The sequence below is a fragment of the Camellia sinensis genome, chromosome 5, assembly GCF_055761805.1.
Source record: "Camellia sinensis isolate YWXY chromosome 5, ASM5576180v1, whole genome shotgun sequence".
NCBI classification, from domain to species: domain Eukaryota; kingdom Viridiplantae; phylum Streptophyta; class Magnoliopsida; order Ericales; family Theaceae; genus Camellia; species Camellia sinensis.
The window spans coordinates 175,040,613-175,051,257 of NC_138965.1; the positions used below are offsets into that span (position 1 = coordinate 175,040,613).

The 10,645-nt window shown below is 31.9% G+C and overlaps 2 protein-coding genes across 2 annotated transcripts; one reads left to right on the forward strand and one right to left on the reverse strand.

The window, feature by feature from the left end:
• The first annotated feature begins 359 nt into the window (after positions 1-359).
• Positions 360-3,765, forward strand: LOC114262518 (profilin). Its single transcript, XM_028202882.2, has 4 exons — positions 360-768; positions 1,876-2,013; positions 3,246-3,388; positions 3,476-3,765. The coding sequence occupies exons 1-3, from the start codon at positions 646-648 to the stop codon at positions 3,378-3,380; spliced, it is 396 nt and encodes a 131-aa protein (XP_028058683.2). The 5' UTR covers positions 360-645; the 3' UTR covers positions 3,381-3,388; positions 3,476-3,765.
• Positions 3,766-8,778: 5,013 nt separating this feature from the next.
• Positions 8,779-10,423, reverse strand: LOC114262519 (leucine-rich repeat extensin-like protein 2). Its single transcript, XM_028202883.2, has one exon. It carries the CDS (start codon positions 10,225-10,227, stop codon positions 8,986-8,988), a length of 1,242 nt encoding a protein of 413 aa, XP_028058684.2. The 5' UTR covers positions 10,228-10,423; the 3' UTR covers positions 8,779-8,985.
• Positions 10,424-10,645: the final 222 nt, after the last annotated feature.

Genomic DNA, 10,645 nt, shown 5'->3' on the forward strand with positions numbered 1-10,645 from the left:
AATACAACTCTATTATCAAATTATAATTCTAAAACTCTATCAAACACTACCTAAAGTTTGAGTATTGTCACAAAATAAGTTTTAATATTTTAATTTAATTTAAGTTTTTATTTTTAATAAATAAAATTGTTAAAAAGTATATATTTTAATTATTAAATTTAGTATAACTGTACTAAATATATAATTAAAATATATGTCTTCCTATAATTTTAATTAACGAAAATAAATAAATGATTTAAATTAAAAATAAATTAAGAGATTAAAAGTAAAATTTATTTTATTAAAAAATTCAAACTCTTAAGTGTTTTTTTTATTATAAAATTTTTAAAATTTTATAATATTATTAGAAATGATATAGTATATAGTAGCATATAGCATACATACCCTTTTAAACATGTAAATTAATAGCAAATCCCAACTTTTTGATTTACAAATTCTTCTTCTCCTAATTACGCGTTACCTAAACGTGGAGAACACACCCACACTAAAACGCTATCTATCTCCAATCTCTCTCTCTCTCTCTGTCTCTCTAGTTGAAGATTAGAACAGAGCTTCTCTTTATCTGAGCTGAAAACACACACACCTAGTGACAAACACAAAGATCACACACAAAAAACATCAGAATCAAAATCCTAAGCAGCGAAGATGTCTTGGCAGACCTACGTTGACGATCATCTCATGTGCGATATCGAAGGCAACACCCTCACCTCCGCCGCCATAATCGGCCACGACGGCAGCGTCTGGGCCCAGAGCTCCTCATTCCCTCAGGTTTTACTCTTTTTATTTATTTATTTTTTAATTTTTTTTGAAGGTTTTGTTCTTTGTAATCAGTGGAAATGATTTATCTGATTCCTATAGAATACAAGTAAAAATTAGGTGATGGGTTTGATCCTGGGCTCTGGATCTGACTTGATGCTGCTTTTAGTTGAATTCAGCTGTCAAATCTAGTTATTTTGGCCTGTTTTTAGTTTAAGATTGTGTTTTTATGTGTGGTTTATTGGCTAAAATTGATCTGATAGTACTTCCAATTGATACCCACTTGTTTATTGTTTGTTCAATCGAATTGGGTTTTGGATTTGTTCCAAAATTTCCATCTAATTTGTTGACAATTGAAGCTTAAAAAGAGGGGGCTGGGGGTGGGGAGAGGGAAAAAAAAATGTTGGATTTGTTGTTAAATTTGACTTTTTTTATTTTTATTTTTATTTATTTATTTGTATACCTAATTTGTTGACAGTTGAGGTTTTCTCTCTTTTATGAACAAGAAAGAAGACTCGGTTTTTGTTTTGTTTTGTTTGGGTGCTGAATTTGACTTGGTTTTTATCTAATTTTATTAGTTGTGGCTTATAAAAAAGAGAGAGAAAAAAAAAAAAAAAAAAAACTATTCATTGATTGACTTGATGCCATCCAGAATTGTCTGTTTCCATCATTTGTTGGTTTGGTGTTTGGATTTGTCCATTGGGGTTGCTCAATGTGTTCCCATTTGAGGGCAATGCTTACCTTGGATTTTATCTTATACGCATACATTACTGCCATTATCATCTACATTTGCGGGTTTGGGTTGGGGTTCGTGTGGACATTATGTTTATTTTCATGATTCTGAATATGTAGCCTTGTCATTTATGTTGAAAGGTTAGAGAATACATTTGCGATAGTCTATGTGGAGTTAATTTGACCATCAAGTAGATGATAAATCATTAGTTAAATTGATATACACCTAATCCCTAGAATGTTTATAGGTGCAAGATTTCAAGATGACAAAGTCATGGCTTGAAAATAAAAACACACCTGAAGGACATCTTTAAAATGTTGTGCTTATTGCTGTATATTTTCTGATGATTCTCACTAAATTTTTTTTGTCTGTAAAAAATTGTCTAGTTGAAGCCTGAGGAAATAACAGGTATGATGAAGGATTTTGCTGAGCCGGGTTATTTGGCTCCAACTGGCTTATACCTTGGAGGAACAAAATACATGGTTATCCAAGGGGAACCTGGAGCTGTTATACGAGGGAAGAAGGTGATGAACTCGCATCTGATCTTGCTCTCATTACTACTTCTGAAAATGTTTATGCACATATGACACAGAGCTTAGAAAGTATATTCAACACAATTATACGGAGTGACAATGTAGATTCATTGCCTATGATCAATCTGTGACCTTGACATCTCTTGGATTGTGCAAATCCCCAAAATTTCACCATTGTCAGATATGTTGTGCTTTCTTTAGGCATTGGTCCACAATCCCAAAATCTTGATTTACATATTTAGGTCTCGTTTGGCAACATTACTTTTTAGCCTAAAAGCCAAAAAGCCACTAAAAAAACCAAAAAACCAAAAAATCAAAAAATCAACAACTTATACCAAAAAGTTAAAGATTCCATTATCTCTATTTTTTGCATATTTTTTCGTAAAAAATCAAAAAGTCATCCCAAATATACTAATTTTTTTTACATCATATTTTAGCTAATAAGTTACTAAAATAGCCTATTTCCAAACGAGGCCTTAGAAAGTGTAATGGTGAATCTCATGTCACTGACAATGTCCTCTGTTTCCCCCTATATTACTTGGAACGCGAATTGTTCCAATATGAGAAATGGTAATAAGAACAAGAACATGATATGCCTCATATTCTATATGTGATACGTTAGGGTTGGGGTTGTAAAAATTACACTACTAGAATTGAATATTCTAAATATGATAGCAATTATATTTTAATAGTTAAACATCCAATAAAATATAGTTGTTAATTATGTAAAAACATAATTCTAGAAACACTACGGCCCATTTGTTTTACATTTTTTGATTATGCAAAAACTCCATTCTTTCTAGAGTTTAGGTCATTATACTTGATTTTTCCTTTTATAGGAAACTTTTAAGAAAATATATAGGAAAATTTTTGGAATCGCTAAATTTTGTTGTTTTGGTACGAAGTATATCATGTTTTGGAGCTTGTGTTCCAAAATGTAATGAAGATTGATCGATTGTGAGTACATATGTCTTACGAAAGTGTACCATGTACTGTGATGGTACATGTCTACTTATAATTGAAGATTGATTATGAGTACATGTCTTACAATTGTTTTTATTGAGAAGATTGGGAATCGAACGTCGAGCTCCATTATCAAATAGAAACTAGAGATCAAATCTCCATTTCTTTCAGTGTATCATGTGCTTGAAACCCTACAACTTGTCTCTGACTCTGTCAATGTTTTTCTCCCTCATAGTTGTACTCTGTTATAATTGTTTCAGGGACCTGGTGGTGTTACTGTTAAAAAGACCAATCTGGCATTGATCATCGGAATCTATGATGAGCCAATGCCGCCGGGCCAATGCAACATGATTGTCGAAAGGCTTGGTGATTATCTCAATGAACAGGGTTTTTGATTGCTGTGGTACGTCTTGTTTCGTACTGCAATTCTTCGTCTTCTTCCTTACTTTATGGATTTGCATCTAATTTCCAGCTGTTGAAATGGTTGCAGTGAAATTTTAATACAAGTGTGGCAAAACTTCTTGTGAGAACAAGGTATTTGAGGATTGGGAAGTGCTAAGAGTATGATTTTTCTCAAGTTAAACTGTCTTGTCTTTGTAATCTCCTTATAAAAGTCTTATTACGATGATTTCCAAGTGAGGCACTTGCATACTCTGGAGTGGGTTTTCTTTAATGGAGTCTTTATATGATTGAAGTCTCTGATAAGTATTAATATGTGGTTTGTGTAATCATCGCAAGTGGCAATTGTTTGTTTTTTTTTTCAACCTGATTTTTTATTCACTTGGGGTTGGCTTGGCTTGGCTTCATGATTTCTGTTATGCTCCTTGGCTTGCTATTTCATCTTTCGAGTTCGGATTTGTTAAAGTTGAAAATCTCAATTTTACAGGTGAAGTTGGTGTATTGGAGGGTCAATCTGTACCTACCTTAGTGATATAAACCGTTCATCTCATATTACACGTTAAGAAGAATATGCATTTAAAAAACTAGATTGGTCAAATATAAATAATCATATGATCAAATTATATATCTATGTATATATGATAACAAATGAATGCAATATTGTCATGCATTATTTTATTTTTGTATGTGAAAAACATGCCCTTATATTTACTAAAGACCAAATTATTAAGAAAATATGGTTGTACGAAAAAGGTTTTCCAAGAGTCATGGCAAACTGTCTAATTCTCTTTTTCTTCACTAGTTATCAATGTAGACAAATGTATATATGTTTTTTGAATCTCTGTTGAATAATTACTAGGGTCATGTGAGCACAATTATAGCTTCGATTTTATTTTGTCTCCTGACATTAAAAGGGTCACATTGTCTTCATGCTAACATTCTCATGTTATTTTAGGTCAGGGAGTGCTTATTTGGAATCTTGAAATATTGTTCTACATCATTTATCACTTAATATTTGTCAAGTTATTTCTTTAAATCTTAAGAAAAAATGCTGGGTCTCACAGATTAATAAAAATGAAGTAGGGGATCGATGAGGAATTGTCCCACGACCCACCACATAATTTTTCCTAGGTCAAGTGCCTCACTGTTTCCCTCTTAGGTTGCTAATCTAAACAAATGATTAGTGTAAACAGCCAGCTCTGTCTGTCAGTATGATCTCAATGCCAACAAAGATTAGTCAATGTTTGGGGTTTGCTTTTGCTTTTGTTTTGTATGATTCTTTTGACTTTTTAAGCTAAAAATGTTACTATGTTTAAAAAGTTAGGGGTTGTTTGGAGTGTCTTAAATAAGTGTATTTTTTGTCTTTTTAGATTAAAAAGTTGAGGAAGAAATATGGTTGTTTGGATTAATCTTTTGACTTTTTATGGAAAAATGTGTATTAAAAAAATATATAAATTAGTGTATAGGGAAAAATTAAGATTGAGAATTGTGCAGTCGTAATTTTTGACTTTTGGTGAATAGTGATAATTTTTTAACTTTTTGAGTAACTTTTTGACTTTTTGGCAACTTCCCAAACTTAGCCTTACTAAAATTTTTTGTTCTTTTTTGTCAGTGAAAAATTTAATATAACATTTAACTTTTTCAGTTGATAAACAATTTAGTGACTTTTTGATTTTTTTAAATTAAAAGTTAGGATTTTTTATTGACATTCCAAATGACCTCTAAATATCAATTGTGGGTTGAACTGAATATTCTTTAGATATAAAAATAAATTAGATCTTTGATCTAGTGACTGTATATATCAATTTATAATGTGAGGCTGTGGGTTTGAATTTTGTGGAAGAGTTTGATACATTTATGGGAATCAAATCACTTGCGTCTTAAAAGCATTGTAATAGCATTAATATTGTAATAAAATGTGCCATTTTCACGTCTTTCGTTCACATTTGTTTTTGTGTGTGCCACTTTTGGGATAATATACAGTAAGAGAGCATCATAAATGTGGGTACAACTTCTATACATTTTAGGATCTTATTGTTTTTGTTTTATTGTATTTTGTTTGTTTTATTTTAATATAATTTCTTTTTCATGTTCTCAAAAAACATGCACACCAACCTTTCATCATGAGCATTTATTAATATGGCAATATAAGGCTCTCGGCAATAAAAATTAGAAAAATTTATCCGAAAGTACTGTCTCAGAATCTTGCATACTCTGTTTTATTTTGTATAATAAGTCATATAAAAATTGGGGAAATTAATTGGGGAAATGGATCACATATGCTCTAATGTTTTCAAAATGTATTCCATGAGATTTTTTTGGATTTATTTTATATTATATCAAGATGTTTTTATCTTTTTTCAAATGTAAATGTAAATGTAAATGTATGTACTAACAATTCAATGTAACACTCTAATTTATTTTTTTTTAATGTATTTTTCTCAAATGTAATAGTCTAATATAACACTCCAATGTGGCAGGATGATGTGACATTGGATACATCTAAAAGGTCTACTAAAAAACTCCTTAGCATATTTTTTTTCAAATGTATCACTTAAATGTAACATTCTAATATAGTATTCCAACAAACAAAAATTTTTTAGTGTATTTTTTTCAAATGTAACGCTCTAATGTAATATTCTAACAAACAACAACAATTAAAGAGATTATAATGACAAATGAGTCATTACATATTCAAAAAAACTAAATGGATCAAATATATATATATATATATATATATATGAGACTATATAGATCACAAAATAAAATTATAGAATTTAATGGTCAATCTCTCTAAAATTGTCTATTTTAAAGTCATTTGCACATTAAAATTAAAATTAATGAGTTAATTACCTAAAAGTTCTATTTACAAATGTTATGGTAGCTTACGTCCTATTTAAGATTTTTTGAACTAATAAGTCCTATTTAGTAAAATTGAGAATATTATCAGTTTTTTTTCTAATTTTTTAACATTAAGAACATTATCAATTTTGCATAGTAATATTTCAAATAATTGTTTTATTAATTGACAAAAAAAAAAAAGAGCATGCGATTGAACGTTTTTACGCTTCTATTTATTGGTTTGATTCAACTATTCAATAAAATCCAGAATATTAACAGTTTTTCCAGTTTTAAAACTGAGAACATTATCAGTTTTTTTATTTTTACAATTTTTTTTTTTCAGTTTTGCACATTAATGTTCCATCATCATATTCCTTTATAGACACAAAATTTGTAATTTTTTAATTATGACTTAATGAAGTATAAGTTTATAAATTAAAACTTGTGTATAAATGTCCTAAAATTAATTAACATATTATATTGAATAAGACGTCATGGAGGCTCATCTCCCCCATCTCATTGTTAAATTTAAGCTAAACACATATCAGTGCGTTTTGAATCGGATTTTAGCTCGTAGCATTGGTCAAGCTCAACTTTTTTCTAATGTTGTATTTGGTTAGGAGATTTGGGAAAGGATTTTGAAAGAAAAATAGAAAAAATAGGTAAAATGTGAATAAAATATGTATATATTTCACATAGTTTCACACACTTTTTCTCTTTCCCTTTCCAAATCTCTCCCCAAATCCCCCAACCAAACACACCATAAGTGAATGCGAGCCAATATATCTCATAAATAAGAAGGGAAGCTTTCTTTTACCAATCTGTGTTGACCCAGCAATGGTTGAGGGTCACAATTTTTATGATTTAAATGGCTCAAAATTGTTAAAACGACATCATTTTGAGTACAAAACAACTTCGAAATTGTCAAAACGACGTCGTTTTGACAATTTCGACCCATTTAAGCAATAAAAATTGTGGTTCTCAAACATTTTTCGTACTAATCATATATAGTGTTTGTTGAACCATTTTAAAAAGGAAAAAAGTTAGGGATCATGAAAATTTTGTCATGAAAATAATCATGAAAAATTTATGATCGATGGATTACCTTAATTAGTATGTGGTATTTTATTCTAAGTGTAATTTAAGAGTCACAAAACTTTCATGGTTATTTTCATAAATTTTTCTTCATAATAACTAGTATTACTATTTTAAAAAGTAAGCGATGTAACATTCATTAGCTAGCTTGGAAATGCAACTTTGCTACAGACCCCACTGGGATTCGACCCCCAGTAAGGTGGCAGCCCCCCATTCGTCCAAATCACAAAAAAAAAAAAAAAAAACAACTTTTTTTTTTAACCAATGGAAAGTCTCCATTCATGACCCCCAGTGGGGGTCTGAGGCATTTTTCCTTGGAAATGGCAGAATTGAGGCATTGCCTATCTTTCCTTCCCTACTTTACTTATCAAAGTCGTCACTTTACCAACTGATTATCATCAGGCAGGTAGAAAAGCCATCTTAATTAGGATCAACACAGATTGATAAAAAAAAGCTTCTATTCTTATTTATGATATATATTGGCTCGAATTCACTTTAGGAAAAGTTGAGCTTGACCAAGGCTACGAGCTAAAATCCGATTCAAAACGCACTGATATGTGTTTAGCTTAAATTTAACAATGAGATGGGGGAGATGAGCCTCCATGACGTCTTATTCAATATAATATATTAATTAATTTTAACACATTAAATATCTAATTAAACTTGTCAATCATCACAGGCCTCATTGGTGAGTAAATTCTCTAATGACTAATCAATGGAGAGAGAAAATTAAAGGGTTGTTTGGGATGACTTAAGTAATCGTATTTTTTATCTTTTTTACAAAAAGATGTGTAAAAAAGTAAAGAGGTAATGTGATGAAAAAAAGATAAAAAAATAAAAAGATGAATTATTTTTTAGTTGCCAAACTTGGCTTAAAAAGGAAAGGAGCACTATTGTACTTTTTAACATATCTAATTAACTGTTTTAATTCGGGCACCGCAGTTTATGTGGATAAAACATTATTCTCTAATTAATTTAGAGTAATATTAAGAATCATGAAAAAATATCATAAAATTCATCATGAAAAATTTTCATCCTTTGATTAGTATTGATTAATGTGTGTTGTTTTGTTGTGTGTATAATTTAAAGGTGGAGAATTTTTCATGATTATCTTTATGATATTTTTTTCATGATTCCTAACATTGCTCATTAATTTATATACTTTATTCTTTACAATTTATACACTTTGGTGGATATCACTCCAATTTAGAATTGTCATTCTAGTACCCACATGTTCACTAAATTAACAAATGTTAACACACAAAAAAAAAAAAAAAATCTCATTTTATCATATTTTATCATATGACACAATTTTAACTTATCTATTGTGAATCCTCTCAGTGTTGTCTTTGCTAGTATTGTTTTTGTTTCTTTGTTTTTCTGTTGTACCTTGCCTTCATTAAAAAATAAAATACGCAAAAAAAACAAAACAAAACAAAAAAGAAAAAAAAAAGAGAGGAGACTAATAAATCCATTTCTATTGCCTTCTGGAAGCTTGTTGTCAATGCAGCACACATTTAACAACATATAGATTTACCCAACTCCTTCAAGAAAATAAATTAGGAAGCTTTGATTCATAACTGCTCTCAGTTAATGGCATCCAACCTATCACCCACCTGTTTCACAACAGTAGTCACTCTCTCTCCTCTCTCTTCTCTCTCTCATTCATGGAGATGAAGGGCTAGGACTATTCTCTTGACTACCAATCAATGTCCCACAAACAAGAGGGTTACCTACAGGAATCCTAAGACAATTCAACCCACCTCCAGGAATCATAGAACACTGTGGTTGAGGCCTCTGCATATCCTTCCCTGGAATACAATTGAAAGAGAAATCAAAACCCACATTCCTAAAGAACAACTTAGCACATTCTTGACTAAACCCAGAAAAGAAATTTGCAGCAACAGTCAAATTCAGAAGATTCTTCAGAGAGCAAACCAAGTCTGGCAAAACTCCAGAAAGCTCGTTGTGACCCAAATTCAAAACCTCAATATTTGCCAAACAAGACATTGAGTCTGGCAAATGACCCATCAGTGAATTGAAACTCACATCCAAGACTTGCAAGTCTTGCCACAACCCAACTCCCTCTGGGATACAACCAGTCAATTGGTTGTTAAGAAACAAAACCTCCTTCAATCTTGGACCCATGTACCCAAGACTGAAAGGAATTTCACCACTGAACTTGTTGTTAGCCAAATTCATGACTGAGGCTGGTGAGTTGCCAAGATTTGAAGGCAATTGCCCATCAAATTGATTGTTGTTGAGCAATATTGCATCAAGTCTTTTGTTGAAGAGGTCTTCAGGAATAGAGCCTGAGAAGCTGTTGAACCTGAGGTCTAAGTAGAGGAGGTTTGGGATGTAGAGAGTTGGGGTTGGGAATGGACCTGATAATTGGTTGTTGCTTAAATCTAACTCAGTGAGTGATGAGAGGTCTTTGAATGTGTCTGGGACTGTTCCTGTGAATCTGTTGGAGTTGAGGTGAAGAAGAGACATTTCTGTGAGGAGAGAGAGTTCTTTGACAAGAGTCCCTTCAAGATTTGCATGGTTGAGATCTATGCCTGCAATGACTGGTACTGTTGTTGAACCATCTTGAGGGTTTGCACAGAAGACTCCTTTGTAAGAACACACATTTGAGCCAACCCATGTGGACAAAATCCCCAATGGGTCATCTGTGATTGCTGATTTCCATGCTTGGAGAGCAGTGTAAGCATTGCTGGTGCTTGAAATTGAGGACCCAGATGGGCTTGGGTTGCTGTTGATTCCTCCACCAATCCAACCACCTCCTCCTCCTCCACCGCCGCCGCCACCTCCAATGCCAACACCAACGCCACCACCAACACTGAAAGAAGCAGCTTCGGTTGCAGCTGTTTGGAGGAGGAGAAAAGCTAGAAGCCAGCTGGTCTCCATTTTCAGGGGAAAAAATGAAGATATGCCTATTTGATGGGTTTTCTAGTCCAAAATAGGGTTGCAAAATTGTGGGATTGAAGAGAGAAGGTGGTGGGGTTGATTGGTTTTTCAATGTGATTTATTGTTTTTTTTGTTTTTGTTTTTGTTTTTATAATAATTTATATTGATCTATTGGTGTTGTGATTGTATCGCTCCTGTTGTGTTGGGTGGCTCCGTAGTACAAATTTATATTTATAGCCTTCACTGTATAGATGTTGACTTGTCGTGGGAACATATTTTTTTGGATCAATAATGATTCATTCCCTCTTTTTTCTTATCCCCTTTGACCCCTCTCTCTCATTGGTTACATTTTTTTTTTTTTTTTTTTTTTTCCTGCTCCTCCAATTACCACCCGCCACGTGGTAAGGGGGTGAGGAGG